General features: G+C 41.4%; 1 protein-coding gene and 1 long non-coding RNA gene across 2 annotated transcripts; one reads left to right on the forward strand and one right to left on the reverse strand.

Annotated features, from left to right (window-relative positions):
- The first annotated feature begins 175 nt into the window (after nucleotides 1–175).
- SIAH2 (siah E3 ubiquitin protein ligase 2) lies at nucleotides 176–17056 on the forward strand. Its single transcript, XM_032806237.2, has 2 exons — nucleotides 176–927; nucleotides 15558–17056. Exons 1-2 carry the CDS (start codon nucleotides 520–522, stop codon nucleotides 16113–16115), a joined length of 966 nt encoding a protein of 321 aa, XP_032662128.1. The 5' UTR covers nucleotides 176–519; the 3' UTR covers nucleotides 16116–17056.
- Nucleotides 14154–21754, reverse strand: LOC116839949 (uncharacterized). Its single transcript, XR_004377280.2, has 3 exons — nucleotides 20798–21754; nucleotides 17237–17350; nucleotides 14154–14232 (listed from the first exon to the last, which is right to left on the reverse strand). It is a non-coding gene; the product is annotated as an uncharacterized LOC116839949 (long non-coding RNA).
- Nucleotides 21755–23583: the final 1829 nt, after the last annotated feature.

Here is a 23583-nt window from a genome sequence, read left to right on the forward strand (position 1 = left end):
AAGGGGGCCCCTACACGTCAGACACGCCAGTGTGGGCCTGCCTCCCCCGGTGGAGTGTCAGCAAACATCTTCCGCTCGTGCAACTCCTACCCCCTTTCCTCGCCCACCCCCGCGTCGCCTCTGCCTCTGCCTCCGCCGCCGCGCCGGGCTGATCCGAGAGCACGGCAGCCTGGGCATGCGGCTGGGGCATGCTCAGTGAGAGCCGGGCGCTGGGAGCAGGCTGGGGCGCTACACCCTCTTCCTGCGTCTCTCGCTTGCGTCAGACCAATGTTGCAGACGCCGAGCTGAGGACAGCGCGTGGCGCGCTCGGCAGTTGGCGGGGCCCCTCTCCGGCTGGTGGCCGAAGCTCCCCTCGGAACGCTGGGACACTTTGGAACGTCCGCGGCGTCCAATCGGCTGCTGACGGCGGCCTGCTCCCGAGAGCTGCCCCGCAGCCGGTTTGTTGCGCGCGCGGGTCCCGCCGGGTTTCGGTGAGTGGCCACTCAGGTGCCCGCAGTTCGATGGTTGGTTCGGACCGCGATGAGCCGCCCGTCCTCCGCCGGACCCAGTGCTAACAAACCCTGCGGCAAGCAGCAGCACGTGCCGTCCCCCGCTGCTGCCCCCACTGCCGCCGCCGCCGCCACCATCTCGGCCGCCGGCCCCGGCTCCTCCGCGCTACCCGCCGCGGCCACTGTGATCTCAGGCCCGGGAGGCGGCGGCGGCGAGCCGGTCTCGCCTCAGCACCACGAGCTGACCTCGCTGTTCGAGTGCCCCGTCTGCTTCGACTATGTGCTGCCCCCGATCCTGCAGTGCCAGGCCGGGCATCTGGTGTGCAATCAATGCCGGCAGAAACTGAGCTGTTGCCCCACGTGCAGGGGATCCCTGACCCCAAGCATCAGGAACCTGGCCATGGAGAAAGTGGCCTCGGCTGTCCTCTTCCCCTGCAAGGTAAGAGCATCCTCCAAGCCCCTTTCCTGCTCTGGCCGACACGGTCCCGGGGGGACTGGATGGAGCTAAACTCCTTGCGCCTCTCTTCATCCCCGGACCGGAATGCTGCTGTCAACTTCTGTAGAGCGACAAAGCAAAGGCTCCTCCAAGAGCTGCCAGTAGGGAGCCCTGTTCCCCTGGTCACTGCCCTCTCAACTTCCCAGATGTCAGAATTTTGCAGAGAGGCGAGATCGTGAAAGTTTCGCTTCTCCTTTCCAGGTTCCAGTCAACAGGAACGTTCTGCACCTCCCCGTCATACCAGAGGGAGGCTCCTGTCCTAGTTATTTATATGGCTATTAAACAAATCCCTGCTTCCTTTCCCAGCAGAAACAGGAGAAGCTTCTCACATTAGTATGAGCCAGAGGAACCCCAGTAATAGCCTATCACCCCATTCCAGCAGAAACACAGAGGGGCTTCCATTCCTAGCCCTGTCAGTAGACATATAGCCTGGTGCTAGGAGCACAGTGACTTTCACGAGAAGGGTGGGGGGAACATGAGCAATAAGAGTACAGAGAATATATATCCTGTTGTTCTTTGTCTTAAAGATACCGACAGCGTGGCTCTTCTGCATACCTGTTTACAAATTAGTGCTACTGCCTTGCCTTAATCCTGTTTGATAGCCCTGCTGCTGCACAGTGGCATTATGCATAACTACACCATTAAGGCTTAAACAATCAACTATTAAAAATTACATAAGTATCTAATTTTTAAAAGTAATATCTCTCACACTTAGATTCTTGCAGAGACCTCTTTCACATTGCAGAGGGTTTAGACCATCCTACTGCATATTCTTCATGCAATATACTTCTCTTGTAGGACAAATGCCCATCTCTAATTAAATCACTGGAAAGAAGTAGGGGGTTAAGGTTTATATAAGTAGGCCTGTGATTTAATTTGGTGACTAAGAGGGACACAATAGATCTTAAAAGTCATGATCACTGAATACATTTTCCCTATTTGTTTAGAACATTGTTATAATTCCAAGAGATCAGAGAGAGAAAAAATCTGTCCTCTCATTTTCAGTTTGCTTACTTTATGCCTATAGACAGCACTTTGGTATTTAATCAGTTTCACATCTTTCCCTGGGCATGGTCTTCTGTAGTTTGGGTGGGTCTCTCTTACAGTAACAAGGGTATATTTTAAAAAATAGGTAATGTGATAGACCAAGGGAATCAGGGACAGATGTAGTACCTGAGACTACTGTTCATTCACATCTGTAATTGATTACATTGCAAATTGACAGTGTCCTTTTAAATAAAGTGTTTGGGGGAGGGATAGCTCTCAGTGGTTTGGGCATTGGCCTGCTAAACCCAAGGTTGTGAGTTCAATCTGGGGCAAAAATCTGTCTGGGGATTGGTCCTGCTTTGAGCAGAGGGTCTGGATGACCTCCTGAGGTCCCTTCCAACTCTGATATTCTATGATTCTCTCCTCCAACCACAATAAGCTCCAAAGAATATTTAGAAAAGTTTCATTTGAATTTAAGAGCTTTGATTTTCTTTGATGTGGCTGTTCATTGAAAGTAGATTGTGTAAAATATATCTTAAAATATTTCCTTAGGGAAATAAGCATACAAGGCATATTATACTTCGATTTTTATAAACAACCACAGATCCTGCAGTTAGGCTGCACACAAGCTCAGGAGTTCATATTATCACATGAACTTGAAGAACTGGGGCAATAGGGAATATTACAAAAGGAATAGACGGTTTTACTCCATTGTGTTAGTCTAGAGACTTGACTGGAGTTGATGCTTATAGTGAATTTTCCTTCTGGTTGGAAAACGTGACAGCAGGCCATAATGGCTGCTCATTTTCCACCACCTTTTATGTCCTGTGATCTACAGCTAAGAGTATTTTTGCTCACTCTGATTTTCCAAAGTGAGGCTTGTTCTTAAAACTCCAGTTTGTTTTACATATTCCTTTGTAAGTATTTATTTTTCTCATGCCCTGGCACTATTTAAGGTTCTGTAGTTTTACAGGGTCACATGACACTATCAGCCAACAGCAGCACTCCAGGAGTGATATTTACCTCAGTTCTTAGTGTCTGTCATCATCTGTTTTTTAAAATATTTTATTCTTACCTAGAATTCTTACTCGTGCTCAAGTTCTAATACATAATGTGTCCAATCTAAAGTATGCCACCCACCCTCCAAAAAAGTGAGAGCTCTATTAGACAAGGACCTGGGACTTGATAGCAAGGTACATAAATAAGTGTTACTGATGTTTTCTTTCACTAGAGGAGTTAAGTCAGTGCTGGGTGGAAAGTCACTAACTCCTGTTCCACCTATGCACTGGTCTCAGTGTAAAATCTGAGGTGGATTCTATGATCACAATCTGTTAGGGTGTTCTTAAATCCTGGTTGGGAACATTGAGGGAATATCGCCAGAACATTAGCTGTTACAGCATAAAAGTTGCCTTGTGCTGAGAATTCTTTCAGGCCAGCTCAGACCTTCTCTTGGCCAGTGTCTTGCCAGTCAATTTCAAAAAGCTATTAAACAGCTAGAGAAGCTGTGAGGAAGTTGGGATTTTCTGTAATATTTTTATGAAACGTGTACTTTGCATTGCTACCCAGAGGAGGAAAAAGAGTTAAGCCTGCTCTTGGGAGCAGCACACAGGACATGAGGTATGGGTATGGCCTCTCTGTCTGGGCTGCAATGAATAGGGTTGTTGAGGAACTGGTTGGAACCTGCTGAAAGCAACCCCTATTAATGCAGAGTCCAGAAGAGACCATGGAAAGCCTCAGGGGCCAGAACATTGACACCTAGGAAACAATGACCAAGAGGAAGGTTTCAGAGTAGCAGCCCTGTTAGTCTGTATCTGCAAAAAGAACAGGAGTACTTGTGGCACCTTAGAGACTAACTATTTGAGCATAAGCTTTTGTGGGCTACAGCCCACTTCATCGGATGCATGCAGTGGAAAATACAGTAGATAGATATACACACACACACAGAGAACATGAAACAATGGGTGTTTACCATACACACTCTAACAAGAGTGATCAGTTAAGGTGAGCTATTACCATCAGGAGAGAGAAACTTTTTAAAAAAAAAACTTCAAAACCAGACTCCAAGGAGAGACTGCTGAATTGGAATTAACTTGCAAAATGGACATCATTAAATTAGGCTTGAATAAAGACTGGGAGTGGATAGGTCATTACACAAAGTAAAACTATTTCCCCCATGTTCCCCTCCCCCCCTACCTCACACCTTCTTGTCAACTGCTGCACATGGATCATTTTGATTACCACTACAAAAAGTTTTTTTTCTCTCCTGCTGGTAATAGCTCACCTTAACTGATCACTCCCATTGGATAAGTGAATTTACATTAAATTCCATTGCTAGCAAGACTGAGACACGTGATATTTGCAGTTATGGGAAAAATTCCAGGATTTTTCTGAGATTAATAAAAAATAAACGATGGCAGGTTTGTTTTGCAGTTTGTAGGGGCAGATGCTTTGTTGGTTTTCAATTTAAATAATATTTACTGTGAGCTTTTCTTTCTTTCAAGGCCTCCTGAAGTTGTGGGCTTCCGTCTGCTGCTCCATGCAATGCCCCAGTGTACACTAAGGAGGTGACATAATTCTCACAGTGGAACTCCACTGCTGTACCTGTGAAGAGTCTGGTAATTGCCCTTTGTAGTACAGTGTATGCATGGCTCTGCTAAGTCTCCAGTTCGTATTTTTAAAGCTTTACAAACGGAACACGCACTGTACTAAGAAGAGGGCACTTACCTGACACTCTATAGGCCAGCTACATGCTTCAGCAATGTGGAGTGTCATCCATCACCAGCATTAAATTAATTTTACTGAATTTTTTTTTAAATATTGATTATTGTTGTTCTAGTTTGCAGTAAATTGGATGCAGAATGTCTCGTTCTTAATATTTGGCACAGTCATCCTGCAGTTATGAAGTTAAAGTGTTTTGCGAGGTATCTTAATTCTGTTTTTAAAAGAACGATTTAACCATGGGAATGGGGCATCAATCACATCTCTTCAGCCAACTTTTTGCAGTCCTGTGGTGGTGGTGGGGGTTTGAACAAGCTGTCCTGTCACTAATTATAGCTGACATCTTTAGATTTAATATGGAACTTCACAGTTTTTCAGGTAGGCAGATTAAATATTTAAATCTTACTGCATTTTTAAACTTTTTTTTTTAAATTTAGTGAACTGAAGTACATATCTTTTCCAATATAGGTTTTGGAGATGCAATTCTAATTCAATTATTCTTGAAAGTTTAGCTAGAGATCCTATAACCCTCTATACTTTCATAATGTCTCTGACAGACAGCTAAGCCTCACAACAATACAATAATGGCTGAAGCTAATAGTGGTTGTGACACCAAAAGGTGTTGATGTGCTTTGCTGTTGAATGTAACTTCATGACAAGACCTGAGAGAGAATGCTTGATAACAGAAGCAGGCAGAATATAATGACGCAGGTTGAACAGAACACTTGTTAAAATCAGTACTCTGATGAAGGGTGCCATGGCATATTTATGGTCATTAGAAAAACAAACTGTTGAGCAATAGTCAGCATGGTTTATGTAAAGGGAAATCGTGTTTTACTAATCTATTAGAGTTCTTTGAAGGGGTCAACAAACGTGGACAAGGGGGATCCAGTGGACATAGTGTACTTAGATTTCCAGAAAGCCTTTGACAAGGTCCCTCACCAAAGGCTCTTACGTAAAAGCCTGTCATGGGATAAAAGGGAAGATCCTTTCATAGATTGAGAACTGGTTAAAAGCAGGGACCAAAGGGTAGGAATTAATGGTAAAGTCTCAGAATGGAAGGAATAACTAGTGGTGTTCCCCAAGGGTCAATGCTTGGACCAATCCTATTCAACTTATTCATAAATGATCTGGAGAAAGGGTAAACAGTGAGGTGGCAAAGTTTGTAGACAATACTAAACTGCTCAAGATAGTTAGACCAAAGCAGAGTGTGAAAAAACTTCAAAAAGATCTCACAAAACTAAGTTATTGGGCAACAAAATAGCAAATGAATTTAATCTGGATAATGTAAAGTAATGCACATTGGAAAAATAACCCCAACTATACATACAATATGATGGGGGCTAATTTAGCTACAACGAGTCAGGAAAAAGATCTTGGAATCATCTTGAATAGTTCTCTGAAGATGTCAACACAGTGTGCAGAGGCGGTCAAAAAAGCAAACAGGATGTTAGGAATCATTAAAAAGGGACAGAATAAGACTGAGAATATATTATTGCCCTTATATAAATCGATGGTACGCCCACATCTTCAAATACTGCATACAGATGTGGTCTCCTCATCTCAAAAAAGATATACTGGCGATAGAAAAGGTTCAGAAAAGGGAGCTAAAATGGGTATGGGTTTAGAGAGGGTCCATATGAGGAAAGACTAAGGAGGCTAGGACTTTTCAGCTTGGAAAAGAGGAGACTTAAGGGGGGTATGATAGAGGTATATAAATCAATGAGTGATGTGAGAAAGTGGATAAGGAAAATTATTTACTTATTCCATAATACAAGACTAGAGGTCACCAAATGAAATTAATAGGCAGCAGGTTTAAAGCAATAAAAGGAAGTTCTTCACGCAGCACAGTCAACTTGTGGAACTCCTTACCTGAGGAGGGTGTGAAGGCTAGGACTATAACAGCATTTAAAAAGAGAACTGAATAAATTCATGGTGGTAAAGTCCATAAATGGCTAATTAGCCAAGACGGGTAAGGAATAGTGTCCCTAGCCTCTGTTTGTCAGAGGATGGAGATGGATGGCAGGAGAGAGATCACTTGATCATTGCCTGTTAGGTTCACTCCCTCTGGGCATCTGGTATTGGCCACTGTCGGTAGACAGGATACTGGGCTAGATGGACTTTTGGTCTGACCCAGTATGGCCATTCTTACGTTATTAATCTGTATAACCTCTGAAAGCCAGTCCATAGCTGTAATAGTGCCCATAACAATCTCAAGATCATTACTGACTCAGAGGGAAGAATGACACCCTCCTGAATGAATCATCAGTGCCACTTACTGCAACATTTTAAGTTCAGTGACAGTCATTTGTTGGGACACCTATTTAGCTTGTGAACTAGATCACAGGACAAGGTGGGATGAGTTTAAGTGTTTTATTGAGTTTTTAAGAACTTAGGAGTTTGTTTCTCTCTGTTCAGTTTTCAAATGAGAATTAATCTCATGATTGTAATAACACGGAATGTAGAACTAAACACAGCTTTTTCTTTTAATCCAGTATAGGAAGAAGTTCAAAGAGTCAGATGCCTCGCTGTGATGCATTCTTGGCCTAAAAAGAACAAAACCTTCCATGCATTCTTTTCAGATATGCTTGCTTGCCCAGTTTTCATTTTTTAAAGTGTCCTGTCTTAATCTTCCATGACAGTTAGTATTTCCTAGTTGCCCTTAATGAAATCAATGCATCACCCCCCAAAGCAACTATTCTCATCACAATATTACAGTTCATTTTGTATTGCAACTGACTAGAGGTCCATCTAGGTTGAAACCCTGTCTGACAGTGGCCATTGCCAGGTTGGACTTATGCTTTATTATTATTATTGTATTTAATTTATTTATTGCTGCTTTATGATTAAAGGAGGCCTGAGAGGGGTGCATGAATGGAAGTGTTAAATACTGGAAGTGTCAAGGCTTGTCTTCTGTTGTTGGAGAGCATCATGGTGACTCAGAAATGGGCACAGAAAGTTTAACTGAAGTGATTCCCCCCCCCCCCAAGTTCAAAAACATTTACATGTTTCCTAGCCTCACTGCTAGTGGTAGGAAATACTGATAAGCGATTACAAATCTTGATGAAAACAGCTCCCTCTACTCAGGCTTTCCTTTAATCAAGCTATTTTCTCTATTTTATAGTGATATTTTTAGCAAAGCAAATACATTTAACCAGTTCACTTTACAGGATAAAAAAAAGATGGACTTGTTGATTCTTTAACCAAGTTCTTTTCTCTCCTGTTCTTTAAATAAAAAAGTGTAACCAATAAAACCTAACAAGATTTTAAACAGTCTGAATAAAAAGCACCTCATCTCTTTCTGAGTCAAGTTTCTCCTCTTTGGTATATCTGTTATTAACCTATCAGTTCTCCAGTTGGCCAGAAGCTCCCAGCACAGACAAACCCTAACTGACTCATGTAAATAAAACCAAGCAGAATTTTTTTTGTTCCTTCTTTAAACATCGTAAAGAAGCAAGAAAATGCACACACACACCCTTCCCCACCCCACCCCTTTTGCTGCTCAGGTATCTTGCTTTGGGTAGGGTTATTGGAAATATTAAGTACATGGGCTTTAATAGTTCAATTGGGAGGAAAAAAAAAAAAAACTTTCCTGCAAACTACCACTAATTGTGAGACAGAGACAATATAAAATAAGGAGTGGAAGGAAACAAGTAGAAATCTTCTTACTCTCTGTTGAGCACTTATATCCTTCCCCTCTTCTCTAGAATTGTCTCCGACTTTCACTTTGGTCTATTTCTGGACAATGAGTCCCAGTAGATCCACTGTTGATCTTCAGTGCAGATGCACGGCAATTCAATTCACAGGAAGTTTCAACCTAATAGTTTAAGTGCTGTGTCAGTATAAATTTGGGAAGGACGCCAGCTATAGTGATTTGAGTCCACATATTCTGTAAAGTGTTTCAGTCCTTGGTTGAAACGTATGTGGATGTGTAGATGGCACAAAGTTAATTACAAAGCTTAACTTTGCATTTTGGAGCCTTTACTTCTGTTGCAGTTGGGAGAATTTTGGAAAAATGGTTTCCTCAATATTACCTTTGCAATTAACTTATCTTGCTTGGTAAGTTCCGACCTGCAGAGCTGCTCTGATACCATTAACACTGACTGGGAAAAGGGAGGGATGTAGCTTAGATTGGAAGATGAAATAATTGAAAGGGGGCGGGGGGAGAAGGCATGGGGACTGCATAGGTCAGAGACTTATTTGGTGATGGGATTTGGAGCTTTTCATCTCTGGCTTATGAGTTCAAATGTAGTCTGAGTGATTGAAAGCTGTTAAAGCTGATAGTTCAGTGGGAAATAGGCTGGGACCTGATCGTGCTTTTCTTTATGCATCCAAATCTCCCGCAGGAGGCCTGCAGGAAACATAGAATTTGGTCATTGCCATATATATATGCACCAGTTAGTACAGGGTCTGAAGAGCATGCCAGAGGTGGATACAAAAGATAGAGTGGCAAATAATAATTGGAGATATACCAATCTCCTAGAACTGGAAGGGACCTTGAAAGGTCATCGAGCAGCCCCCTGTCTTCTCTAGCTGTTGGAGAACGGGGAGAGTGCTGGGGTTTTTCCAGGCTGGTGTTTCTGCTCTTTGCATAGGAGCTCCATCCTTCGCCCCAGCCCCTGTCTGGTAGGAATCTGCTAAATTGGAAATCCTACTTCCTACTAGCTGTTGGAAAGTAGGAGATTTCTGCCTCTGAATGATGGAAAAGGGGTGGAAATAGTAAGAATATCTCCTACTTTCTACTCTCTCAAACTCTCTTTGAATGTGGGAAAGGGGGTGTCTTTCTTTACCATGAGTAATTTCTGTGCTGCTGCACATACTTCTCCAAAAGAGCAACAAAGTGAAATTAACCAGGGTATTTTCCACTGGCATTTGTCTTCCATGCTTAGAAAGCATCTATTTACTGTTTTTACAGTGCCCCAAAGTATACAATAGAGAAAACAGCAAGGTTTATAGGAATAGGGTCATGTGATTTCTTAGTTATGGCCTGTGCCCATCCGGATGGGTTACAAAGGCTTTTTGAAAATATATATATAGCATTATATAATTATCTACTTGCTTCTTATGGACATTATGAAAGAAGTGAGTCTTAGAGGACTTACAGTGTTAAGTCACTGAAATTTTAAAATACTTACAGAATGCTCTAGGCATGCTTTTCAAAACTTGAAAAGCACATCATCCTCTGAGTCAAAATCCTTGTTAAAAATATACTAAAATATCATCTTGCTATCTTTCCTCTTTTAAATAAATATGGAATTGAAATGGTTAGCCGTAGAAAAGTGCTGTTTAGTCAGCAAGGCTATTGTCTGTTTTTTTTTTAAATATGGATTTAGCTTCTCTTGTGGTCCCAGGTGACTTTGTAATGATGCTGTAGATTGGAGAAAATAAACCTTGTGAACTTACAGCTGTATGAATGGCTATTAAAATCTAATTAATTATACAGTACTTGTGTGAGATTGCAGTAGTTCAGTTGCTTAGGAAGCTGAAACTTGGCAATGTGGCCTAGCTAACTGAGCGATGCAATGTGCTTTTTTAGATGAACTACTTATTCAAAAATGTGCAGTGAAATAATTAGTTTTAAATGCTGCTGTTTACTTTGAGCTATAAAACCGCAGTGACTTCATATAATTACACGTCAACCAACACTTGTGTCTTCTACAATATTTTAGCATTACCTTTCATGATAGTACTTCACGCTTGAGTGATCATTATTGTGGCCATAGAAATGACATAACCCTGTGCAGAACTGCACTCCTGATAGTGTTAAAACTCATGCTACTTCCTGCTTGAGTTTTTAGTTTTGATAGAATTTGCTTCAGATTTACATAGCCACAAACTTAGTTCCCTTGTATTAGCTTTGAGGACTCCACTGGGGGAATGTCTGGAACACATTTGTAGCAAACTTGCTAATGGCAACTACATGGAATGGGCCCAGTTACATTTAATACGAATATATATTTGAAAACATTTTAGGATTTTCCCCCCATTGCCACATGATTGGGTTCTTAGTGATTAGGATGACCAGATGTCTTGATTTTATAGGGACAGTCCAGATTTTTGGGTCTTTTTCTTATGTACGCTCCTGTTACCTCCCACCCCCATCCCAATTTTTCACATTTGCTGTCTGGTCACCCTATTAGTGATGTGAATAATTTGATTTAAGAATACATTTTGTAAATTAGGAAGGAAATAGTCAGATTTCTGTATTTTTCGTTATTGCATATATTCCAGGAGTCTCAGGGAAGTAAGTGGCTTGATTTTTTTTTTCACGTGTTTTAAACCCACATTTCCTGACATCACTGGGAATGGTGGTGCTCGGCCCTTTAGGAATTTAGACCACAGGTACATTAGATATAGAGATGTGTTTCAAGACATATGCCAGTTGCAGATGTTGCCTTCCAGCTAACTCTACCAGATAATCAGATGCTTCTAAGCCCTCTAAAGACAAGTGTACTCATTACAACAAAACCTAATAAACTCACAGTATTCTGTAATTAACTTTTGACTTGAGAAAAAATTTGAATTTCCCTCTGTGCTTCCTGCTTACCTCACAACTTTATCAGAAGTTTACATAAACAAGGCAAACTAAGTCTGACTGTTAACATACATAGAAAAATTAATCTTTCATTGGTAGACAAATATGCGACCCTTAATTTTAATTATCCATACACAAATAAACACATCACATAGGGAGGTAGAATGACAGCTTTCCTAGTCAAGTAAATATGCTAGCTGTTTGGCATTTCATATTTATGTGATGTATATTCCCTCTCTACCTGGTGATCTAGCACGGATTCTGTGTCCCTTGACTTCAGACCTTATTTTAAATCTTTCAAAACTAGAAAGGTAAAACAAGCATTCTCACTCTCAAGTGCATGGTTGGCTGGTTCTTGCTCACATGCGCAGGGTCTAACTGATAAGCATATGTGGGTGAGGTCAGACAGGAATTTCCACCAGGTCAGATTGGCAGTGACTTTAGGGATGGGGGGCGGGTGGGGTTGGCTTCCGCTGCAGCATGTGGGTATGAGGCACTTGCCAGGATTATCTAAATCATTTTACTGCCATTGTAGGTGTCTCAGGCAATAGTGCATGTCAGTCCCTTCTATTTTCTCTGTGTGCTGCATAGTACTTTAGTGTCTTGTGGGCTGTAATACTTAGGTCTAATTTCAGTTGTTGAGGTAGCGTGTGGGGTGGTGTTGGTGGCCTATGATATAGATGACTTGATGGTCCCTTCTGTCCTTACGCTTTATGATTCTGCTTAGAATTACTTATTACATTTGCCCAAGATCTAACAAGAGTAACATCAGATTATACTTTCTAATTTTGAGGCACAACAGGTTCTTTTAAGGCTTGCAGGACACAAGGCTGTGAAAGAAGTAGATCAGGGGTAAGCAACCTATGGCACGCGTGCCGAAGGCGGCACACGAGCTGATTTTCAGTGGCACTCACACTGCCCGGGTCCTGGCCTCCAGTCCACGGGGCTCTGCATTTTAATTTAATTTTAAATGAAGCTTCTTAAACATTTTAAAAACCTTATTTACTCTACATGCAATAAAAGTTTAGTTATATATTATAGATTTATAGAAAGAGACCTTCTAAAAATGTTAACATATATTACTGGCACGCGAAAGCTTAAATGCGAGTGAATAAATGAAGACTCGGCACACCACTTCTGAAAGGTTGCCGACCCCTGACGTAGATGATGATTTGACATTTTTATTAATAGTTCCAATTCTGCTTTCATTCTCTATCTTTCCCTGATAGATGTTTATTTTCCCATTATTTACCCTTCTGATATCTTCTTGTTCTCATGTTTTGTTTTTTAATGTGTAGACCTCCCCTCTCTAGTGAAGCCCCTCTGCATTGTTTTCACTGTGCTGAATTGACATTGATTGTTCTGAATGAAGTTACTCGCTCGGTTTTACATAAAATTGTTTTGCCTCTGTCTAGTTTAACAGTAGCAGAAAATGCAGCTTTTGTAGAGAAGCAGAGGTTTGCTAAGGGTGCTGTAGAGCTAGCTGCTTCTAACCTAAGAAGCCTGCTAATAAATGGAAGGTACTGGAGCATACAGGAGACTTGGGATTCAGGGCGGTGACACCCTATTTAACAGGCTTTACTCACCTACGGTGAGAAAAATATCATTGTGGGTTGGGCATTGAAATCTATATTTAACTGAATGCTTCACGTGGCAGGGATGAGGTCAGAAGCTAAAGCAGCACTCTCACATACCATATAATTTTGGGCAAGGCTTATCCACATCACCAGAGCTCACACTTTTCAAATACTGAACATTCATCTGGAAACCCCTATTTAACCCTTTGGGGGACTGTCCTTAAATGACAAGTAAGAGTTATGCCACAAGAGCAGCTTTCCAGCAACAAAGCACAGTGTTTGAGGGCTGTTCAGAGTTGGTTTTTAAAAAACATGGTAAGTGAGAGGCTATGTTTTTTAAAAGGAAAAAGTACTTACAGTGATGGTTCTTCTAACAAAATCACTGCCCCTTCACTGGTCTCTCTCTAAAATAGTGCCTTGAATACAAATATAACTGAACTTCGGTTCTCTCTTGCATTCTGTTTTGTTTTAACTTCCAAACAAGTGTGTCACTATCATAAAGACTTATTTGCAACATGAGCTGCAATCAGGCTAAAATCTTTTCCTGGGAAGAATGCTTAGGCTAAAGACTGACTTGTTTCATGTCTGCCTGCACCTAACACTGTGTGTCTGGAACAGTCTGCTGTTTTATGCATGCGTGCGCAAACAGCAGTGCAGCAATCCTGACAAATTGCAGCATTTGGCATCAGTTGTGGCTGCGCCCTTTGACGCAAGGACCCCTTCTTTCTGTTGTTGCTGTGGTGGTGCAGAACTCATGGCTTGTCTGCTCACTGGGCACACCTAAACAAATCCCTTAGCAGAGGATTAAACAGTGGGGGGAGGGGCGGATACAGTAAATGCAGAGCTTCATTAACTATTTAGTGACATCTGAAACAGAAGGCTGTACTCTGGTGTTCTTCCACTATACATGTTAGCAGCGTGACAGGTATAATAACTGAGATGACATTGAATCTAACCCCTTGTTTCTCAGGCATTTAACCCTCGGAACTGAAATTCCTTTTGCGTGTTCTGACTCAGAAATAGCTGTTTATTTTTTTAACATTTGGAAAAACTGCATTTAACCTTGATTTTTTTTTAAACTGGTCAGATAATTATTAAGAACCAACCCTTTTTTACTTGTTCATATCACCAGAAACTCTTTCCAGACGTGTTGATATTTTTGTATTTGGTATGTAATTCAGCTTCTAGATCACTGAGTTTGCCATTCTTACACCTAAAGCTGGTAGCTTAGTCCTCTGTCCCATTCCTTGGGAAGAGACTTTTTTTTTTTTGCTTCATTTTGGAATCACCTCTTAACTCCAATGATCAGGAAACATTTTGGATACAGGGTACTGTGGTAAATATTCAACTCACCTGTCCTGTTAGCATGTAAGATCTTCCAATCAACATCTAAGGTCCTCCATCAAATCTTGACATTCCTGATCCTGTTAACTTAAATAAAAATATTGTTTGGGGCCTTCTTTGTATAACGTATAAACAAAGGGTGCAAACCCAATTTAAAAAACAAAACAAACTTTTGCAGATCAGCATTAACCTTGTTCACTGTGAATGTTCTCTGGTCAGTTATTTCTATTCCTTATGTGAAGTTCCTCTTACCATGTGTCTTGGAATGTATGATTTCTACAGTTCTGACTGCATAGCCAGGTATATTTTTCTCTTCCTTCTGAAGGAAGTGTAACCATTCCCCCTCCACACACACAAAAACCACCCCACCAGCACATAAGTGGAAACACTAAATGATACAAAGTCAGGAAACTCCAAGATGCACTTTTCATGAGGCCCTTACACAAGGACCAAGTACTGGTTGCTATGGGAACGGTCACTTGACATTTCCTAACCGTGTTGCATATAAACTTAATATATAACATTGTGAATCCCAGCAAAATGACTCAGCTTATTTGCTGGTAGTTGTTTTAGGACTGGTCCCTAAATAGACACTGGGAATAAAATGATTGTAAATAAATCAGTGCATGAAAAAGATAAGGGATGAGGTTGAGAAAAGAAGTTTGCCTCCCCTGTTATGCTCCTGTCTGAGACTTTGTTATTCATTAGCCAGGTGGAGAGTGAAAACTCTTGCTTAATCCGTTTTCTTTTGAATTATAGATGTATATATTGTGGAGGGCTTATGCTGTCAGTGTAGAAAGTGTTCTGGCTTGTCTCACAGCTGTGACAATGGTGATATTCAGGTTCTTGGCTGAAGGGGAAAAGCTTTCCCATTAAGGGACTGTTGCTGTGTAAGGTTGAAGAAATATGTGCTTTGTTTAAGGAATGTTGAATTTGCTATAAGTATGTAAAGCTGCATTTTCTGGTTTAAAACAAATACATGTCCTTACCTGTGTGGCTCAGGGACTATTAAAACAGAGAGCTTTAAACAAAAATCTCACTTATTAGGCTTTCAGCTTAATTGTATGGTGAAACTAGTTTCACTCTCTTTGATTCTCATGCAGTGGCAGAGTGAGACTGCAAACATTTAAAGTAAAATCTTTCATTGAATGGAACACAAATACTAGTAATGCTGCACTTTCTAAGAGTGTGTTTGTTTATCAATTCCCATTTAAAAGTATATGAAGCAGGAATCCATTTGGGGGTAAAATAAAGCTCAGCTCTGAATCCAGAGCACTTAAAAATACATAATGTAAAATTTAGAATGAAATGAAGACACTTACTGATGCTGCATTTTGCAGTTCACAGTTGCGAGCTTTAGAACATTAAATCTGGATGTATATCTTGATGGCCTGTGTTTTGTCTCCTTCCAGTATGCCACTACAGGCTGTTCCCTGACACTCCACCATACAGAAAAGCCGGAGCATGAAGACATCTGTGAATACCGTCCCTACTCCTGTCCATGTCCCGGTGCCTCCTGTAAATGGCAGGGCTCTTTGGAAGCCGTGATGTCCCACCTCATGCACGCCCACAAAAGCATTACCACCCTTCAGGGAGAAGACATAGTCTTTCTCGCCACGGACATTAACCTGCCAGGAGCTGTCGACTGGGTCATGATGCAGTCTTGCTTTGGTCACCATTTCATGCTGGTGTTGGAGAAACAGGAGAAGTACGAGGGTCACCAGCAGTTTTTTGCTATTGTATTGCTTATTGGCACTCGCAAACAAGCGGAGAACTTTGCATACCGACTGGAGCTGAATGGTAACCGGCGCAGGCTAACCTGGGAGGCAACGCCCCGCTCCATTCACGATGGGGTGGCTGCTGCCATCATGAACAGCGACTGTCTAGTTTTCGATACAGCTATAGCACATCTTTTTGCAGACAATGGAAACCTTGGCATCAATGTGACTATTTCTACGTGTTGTCCGTGATTATATGTGTTGTTAGTGAAACCTAGGGTTGTCTGGGCATAGTGCTTTACATTCTTAAGGGTTTTTTAAAATGATACTCAACTATGTCTTCATTTATCTCTCTTAGGATTCCTAATTTAGCCAATATTTTGTAACAACTTTCTCTTTGGGTTTTAAGTCATGGCTAACCAGACAAGATGAGTGAGTGTCCTGTCAATCATCAGAACAGGAAAAGGGATTTCTTAGAATTCTTGGATGCTTTTTGAAGATTTTTTACCACTTTTTAAAAACAGAGCTTCCATTAGATATGTCTTTAATAGACTTGAGGGTCTGTTTTTCTCTTTGAAGTGCACCCAAAGCTCCCCTTAAGAGTTATCCAAGGGGAAAAACAGGCACCTCTTGACTTACTCCCCTGCTGGGCTTTTAAAAAGAGAATAAACAAATAGCTTCAAGTGTGGTAGAGAAGAACAAAAGGTACTTTGGTATAGGTTCCCTTGCTGCTCTGATTCCCTCTTCTTTGTTTAAAAAAAAAAGAAAAGAAAAAAGAAAAAAACACAGTTATATTGGCTCACTTGCTGTGTCTTTTTAAAAATGAACCAGGCCTGATCCTGCAAAGTGTTGAGCATCTTCTGCTCTCATTCACTTTTGTTTAAAGTTGAGTATGCCTGGAACATTTTACAAGGGCCCTGGATCAGGTGCTAGTAAAGCAAGAGGCACATATCTAATAGTTCTCAAACAGCTAGGAGTTGATCATGTAGCGATGCATTCAGGTTGTTTACATGTGGCTTCCCCTGGAGACATACTTGATTATTGATATTGTCAGAGATTGATTAGAATAATACAGTGAAAGCTTTATGGCCAGTGTCATGTCATTTGCTATTTAAGTTTTTGTTGCCATATTTACTTTAGTTTTTTAATAAATATTTTTCAAAAACAACATTGTGTGGCATCTTTAATTGATGGAGGTGCCCACATACCATTAAAGTTTAATTATGTGAATTTATGGTGGCAGCTGTTGTTTTCAAGATGTTTTATTCTCTGTACATGTAAATTTTCACTTGTGCTACTGTGAATTGAAACCACATTCTCACTCTTAACTGTCATTTACATCAACTTTTAATCTGAATCAAAGGAAAGGATACCATATGGCCTGATTCTGTAAGCTCTCCACACGCAGAACTTCCATAGACATCAGTGAAAGTTCCACATTTAGAAGGTTTGTAGGATTGGGACTACAGTTTTATTATCCAGTTAGGCTATATAGAGAAAAAACAGAAAATAAGCAGATTTAGATCTTTACACATACTGCTTCTTCCTCCAAAAAGGGTCTGAGATCTAGCACATCACCTTCTTAGAGAACAGTAGAAATCTGGTTTCCCTCTAATAGCTGTCGGGAAAAAATAAAACCACCTCTAGATTTTGATCAGACAGCCTGAGGCACCTTTATTGAATATACACCTGTGCACAAGTGGAGGCCAGCGCGCTCCCATACAAGGGTTAGGCTGGCCTGCAGAACATGATTATGTCTTTGCTTATATAGCTGAAAACCGCAAATTAGCATATTTCATTAAGTCATTGGTTATACCTTTTATGGTTACCCATGTGGCGTATATTGCATAAACAATTTGCTTTATTTGGTACATAAACCCCTATAACCCCTTAAAATGCAAGCATACTGTGTTTCATTTCCGTACAGATAGTCCCCTGACAGTCAGGCGGCCTTGACTATTCAGACACCGCTACTTGCGGTTTTTGTTTTGGCAGACTAAGCAGGCCTATTTAGGGTCCTTGTGACCTGTGTCTAGTTCCCCAATTCCGGCCAGATGGCTTACATGCTGATAAATCGTTTTCTATATTTTTGTTAATATGTCATTAGTGCATGCATTTATTTTTATTGAATAATGATTGAAGCAGGCTGTCTGGACAGTAGATCGTGTTGTTAGGGAATTTCCATTCAGGCCTCCTTCCTTGCTAGTAATTGTTAGTAGGAATAATAGACTAGGGGGCCTTTTCCCTGACATAGCGAAACAGTATCTGTGACCATATAGGACAATACTCTGTGCTCCAAAATGGAAGAAGAATCTGATATTCCGGGCCAAATGTTTCCTTCCTTTCGGTGATCTTGTTCATAGGGGGAGGAGGGCTCCTGTACAACTTCTTGAGAATGCAAGATTGTATTGCCAAATGCTTGCCCACATTATAATCTACCAGAACCAATAGTAGGAAATAGATTAGTTTGTTTTGTGGTTGAGGGTTTGTGAGATCATGCAAAGAACACCCTGGAACTATTATCTAATGACGCGCTACAGTTCAAGATCCCATTGGTGGATCTCACACTAGCATAACTCCAATGACTTCCACTGAGTGAAATCCTGATTTACACTGATGTCGCAAGATCAGACTTAGGTTTTGGGTCTGCAGAAAACAATGCCTATGCTCTGCGTAGGACCAGTTAAGAGCAATTCACATTCCAATAGCCTAGCAATGCTTACAATGAAAAATGACAAGTTTTCCCAATTTTGCTGCAGAAGGCACTTCATTTAAGCATGACAGAATCACAACAATGATTTAAACAGAAGTAAAGTGAAAATGGAAGTCCTGGTTCGTAACAGTATTCATGAATCCAGATAACATTTCCCTGACACTGTCACACTGCACAATTCATGTTAGATGATTTAACACCTATGAAGGAAAAATGAAGATTGGAATTAACTTTGTTATTAAGACTTGGTATACCAATTTACTCACATAGTTAAGACCTGAGACAACATTTAGTTCTTGATAAATTAGTTGGCGGGGGGGGCCTTCCCTGGTCCTGCGGATTCAGTGGCACGCGTGCGGGAGGTCTGCCAAAGCGGCAGGACCAGCAGACCCTCTGCAGGCATACCGCCAAAGGCAACCTGCCTGCTGCTGTCGCGGTGACCGGCAGAGCACCCCCCGTGGCTTGCTGCCCCAGGCACGCGCTTGGTGTGCTGGTGCCTGGAGCCGCCCCTGCCCTGCTGCCAAGAAGTTAGATGTGTAATCCATTTAGACAATAAAAACTCAGGTAGTTGATACTTGATCCAAAGATCAGATTAACTTCTTAAGGAAGCAAACCTGAAACATACTCTTGGAGACCGTTTTACCAGCGTGACTCTCTGATCTCTATAGCTCAGAGTTACAAAAAGAACACACTAGCCATGCAGTAGTGCACAAGGAAAAAGAAAGTAGCACAGGTGCAAGGTCATGTCCTGTTCTGGAATATATTGGATAACCCCACGGAAGCCAAGTGAACTTTTTATTAAAGAAGTGACCGATAAGAGAAGCCATGTAGTATGGGCTTGGAAACAAGTCCTAGAATCACATCTTAGGGACATCTCTGATCATACTTCTTGTCTATCCAGCATTTTGACAGCTGACAGAGAAATACTTTACAGACCAAAAAACTGGTCACACTTGCTTCTTTGCTATGGTATATTCTTAAAGAGTTAGTTAATTCCAGTAACAGAAGAGAATACTGGTAACAGAGTATTTATATGCTTATGAAGCTGCTTTTTTTTTTTCTATCTTTTTTTAAGTTTCTTAACCCTTATCCTGCTGGCAACTCCCCCTGAAATGGAATTATTTCAGAGTTTCTCAAACAGGTCGCCGCTTCTGTAGGGAAAGCCCCTGGCGGGCCGGGCCAGTGTGTTTACCTGCCCCATCTGTAGGTGCGTCCAATTGTGGCTCTCACTGGCCGCGAATCACTGCTTCGGGCCCATGGGGGCTGCTGGAAGTGGCGTGGGCCGAGTTGCGTACTGGCCGCCGCTTCCAGCAACTCCCATTGGCCCAGAGCCATGATCGGCTGGACCTGCGGACATGGCAGGTAAACACACTGGCCCGGCCTGCCAGGGGCTTTCTCAACAGAAGCAGCGACCACTGTTTGAGAAACCCAGAATTATTTCCATTTTAAAAGACAAAATGAGTTGAAAAGACTTGTTTGTAGTGGGAAGCCAATCCCTACTTGTAGAGGCTAAAGCAGTAAACAGGGAGCCAAATTCTATGGTCCATTCTTGGCTGTGCCGTGGACGTGCTGTGTGCACATAGGCAAGTCATTTAGCCTCCCTGTGCCTCGGTTTCCCCATCTTTAAATAAGAATAATGCTTGCACACTTTTGTTATGGTGTTTGTAAAGCAATTGATAATTATATGAAAGGTGCCTCCTAAAAACAAATACTAGTTACTTTTATAAATATTTAAACCCAGGGTGTCCACCTGAGCCTGAGAAGGAGCCAGAATTTACCAATGTACATTGCCAAAGAGCCACAGCAATACATCAGCAGCTCCTGCTCCCAGTGCCTCCCACCCACCGGCAGCCCCGCCAATCATGCCTCCCCCTCTCTCCCCGCACCTCCCAATCAGCTGTTCTGTGGCGTGGGAGGCTCTGGTGGGAAGCGGGGAGAGCAGGGGCACGGAGAGGGGGCGGGGCCTGTGGCAGAGCCAGGGGCTGAGCAGTAGGCAACCCTTCCCTCTCTCCTCCCCTCCCCCAGCCCACTGGAAAGTTGGTGCCTGTAGCTCCAGCCCTAGAGTCGATGCCTATATGAGGAACTGCATATTAACTTCTGAAGAGCTGCGTGTAGCTCCAGAGCCACAGGTTGGCCACCCCTGATTTAAACAGTCTTAAAATTACTTATACACTTACATTTCCAAACCGTATAATTTTAAAAGTCATTTTCATTCACTTACTTGCCAAGTTCTGAATTCAGTTTCTTTGGTATCTCCTGTCAGAGCTGAGCTTATCGCAGCCACCTAAAACAATAGATAAAGAGATGTCAGACATCTGTAATCAGTCAGCTCCAAACTGTCATGAATTCACCTCTTAGAGGATGAATAACAGCTAAATTCATGTAAAACTTTTCATACCATGTTTTTATTTGTAACAAGTCAACATCTATAACATGTCTAATATTTAGCATATATATGGGCTTGTCTTCACTGCATTGTTAGCTTGAGCTATACATCAAGTTTTGTAGCAATCTATTTCCTATCCACACACAAATCTCTAGTTCAAGAGATTTAAGATCCAGCTAGCTGGCCTGTGAAAGAGGGGAGATTGAAACTCAAGTGCTGCTGACACTAGATAGTAATGCAATGGGGTTGCAACCGTCACTTTGTGTAGGCCAAGTGTTGTTTTGCAGTGTGATCACTCACTCCAGCAAAGCTGGTTCAAGTGGAGTAAGTTGAGTTAACTGACAGCTGTTGCAGTGAAGCTCATCATGCTGTACAAACCTCTAATCCTCAACTCTTCTCAATGTTGTATTCTATTCTTGAAGAGTTCATGAACAGTTTATTTTTTAAGCATGGTCTTCTAAGTGCTTTTTCAGGTTGGTTAGTGGCCATTTTTACCATATCCAGGAGACTGATTATTTTGTGAGGAAATGCATGTTCCATTTATATTGAACCTAACAATACATTATCTGAACAAGGAATTTGGCATCATTAGCAGACTGCATATTGATAATAGTGAATTTAAGGCATTGCAGTGATTCAATAATTATTATCAAAATGATCAAAATAATGACCCCAAGGCCATGAAGGCATTGCTAATTAGGCTGAATAAAAAGTAATTGTTACTACTTCACTACTGTAACCATTGCTTCCAAGGAAGGAGCTCTAAAGGAGCAGTGGTTTTCTAAGCCGTGCCTGTCTAGGGGGAATCTCTTGCAGGTTTGATTCTATTTTACCTTTAAGGTTGCCTTAATGCCAATAAAGTATCAAAGTAAACTCTGCATTAGTGACTTTATATATGCAACTTTAGGCTCTGTAATGGGATTTCCTATTGGAATTGTCTTTACTCCATTCTCACCATAAGCAAGAGGTCAGTGTTACCTTTCCATGTACATATCAGAAAAGTACCTCCTCTCTGCTAGCACAAACTCCCCTTGCAATCCATAATTCCCCCCCCAAATGTGTGCAATTTCCAAATTGCTAGCACAGCTGCCATGCCCCCTCCAATTTTTCTCATATTCCTCCATACTACCTCATCCCTCCCTCCCGATCAGGTCTCCCCTACCCAATATCACAGTTCCTTCATCTTGAACCAATAAAATAGCCTTAATCGCAATTATAATTACCAATGTGTACCCCAGAACCTGTAATTTCTACATCTACTAAATTTACAACATACATAGCTCACCCGTTCACATAGGTTTTCCTAAACATTACAGGAAAACCACTGGCAACTGCTGTTTGCAATCTGACACCACACATCGCTGTATAGAAGAGTACAGAACACAGTAACGTCTAACCAATACACATGGTCAGAGTTAAGTCTGCATGTCTGTTTATGATGAGGGTGGGCTGTGGTTGCAGGGGAGGTGTGGCGGTTTAGAAGGGGAACAAATTAATGGAGTGCAGATAGAGTTTTAAATGATGTAACTGCTTGGACATTGTACCTAATGTAAAAAGCAAAGAACTAACAACCTTAACTCTAAATAAGCACAATTTTGTGTAGAAACACTGATTTAACTTACACCATTTAGCACTCTCAAATTGAAGCAATACTTAGAGATCATGTAGGGTCTGCCTACCTTGGGGACATTTTCTAAGTGGTTTAAAACTAGTTCTAGATACATTTGGATAAAAAAGAAGAGATCGCTCAAAGACTACTAGACCTACATTCCACCTAACCCTGCCTCTTCTCCCCTCCTTATTCATGTATGCCTATTTTATTACAATTACCCCCACCCAACATGTCTATGTAGTGTTGTCTTACAACTTGTCAAAGCTGCAAGACCAAACTTTGTAATTCTATTAGCAACCCTGTGAACCATGTGGTATTTGGAAACCTAGACAACCCTGTAGGTTATTTACAGTTTTGTGTTTTTCCATTATCTGTTTCCTTATGAAAAACCAAATAAATAAATAAATAAATAAATAAAAAACCACCTGATTCAGCTACCCAGATCTGAAAGCTAGTTAGAATTGTTGTGTAGACCTTTTTATACTGAATTGGTTTTGAGACCACTAGGTTCAGTAAAAATGTGATGCTGCCTTAAACTGCCCCTCCTAAAACTGGGTCTACACGAACAAATTTTCAGAACCATATGGGAATTGGATGTCCAAATCTATTGAAATTAATAGGAATTGGGCATCCTAGACAGCTTTAAAAAAAAATCTCAGCCTATGCCCCTAACTGGTTTTTAAATTGGGTTAGCTGAGCTAATTGCAAGTCAGGCCCTCAAGGGAAGACTGGATTTCTTTGATTTGGTTACTCGGAGTCCAACCATTAAATGATGCTGGGTTGTAGGGGACAAGAGGTTGGGATTTGTTTAAGGTTTTTTGGCCTCCTTTTTTATTCAGTGGGCATCCATTCCTCTGCCCCATATTTCTAATTGTTTTTTATTGTTTGCATTACAATAGTGTCGAGAGACTTCAGCCAGTATCAAAGCCCCACTGTATTAAGTGCAGCAAACAAAGTGCAGAATCTGCCCCAAGGCATTTACATAAGCAGAAAGAAATAGGGATCCAAT

This window comes from Chelonoidis abingdonii, chromosome 8 (assembly GCF_003597395.2).
Source record: "Chelonoidis abingdonii isolate Lonesome George chromosome 8, CheloAbing_2.0, whole genome shotgun sequence".
In the NCBI taxonomy this organism is placed as follows: domain Eukaryota; kingdom Metazoa; phylum Chordata; order Testudines; family Testudinidae; genus Chelonoidis; species Chelonoidis abingdonii.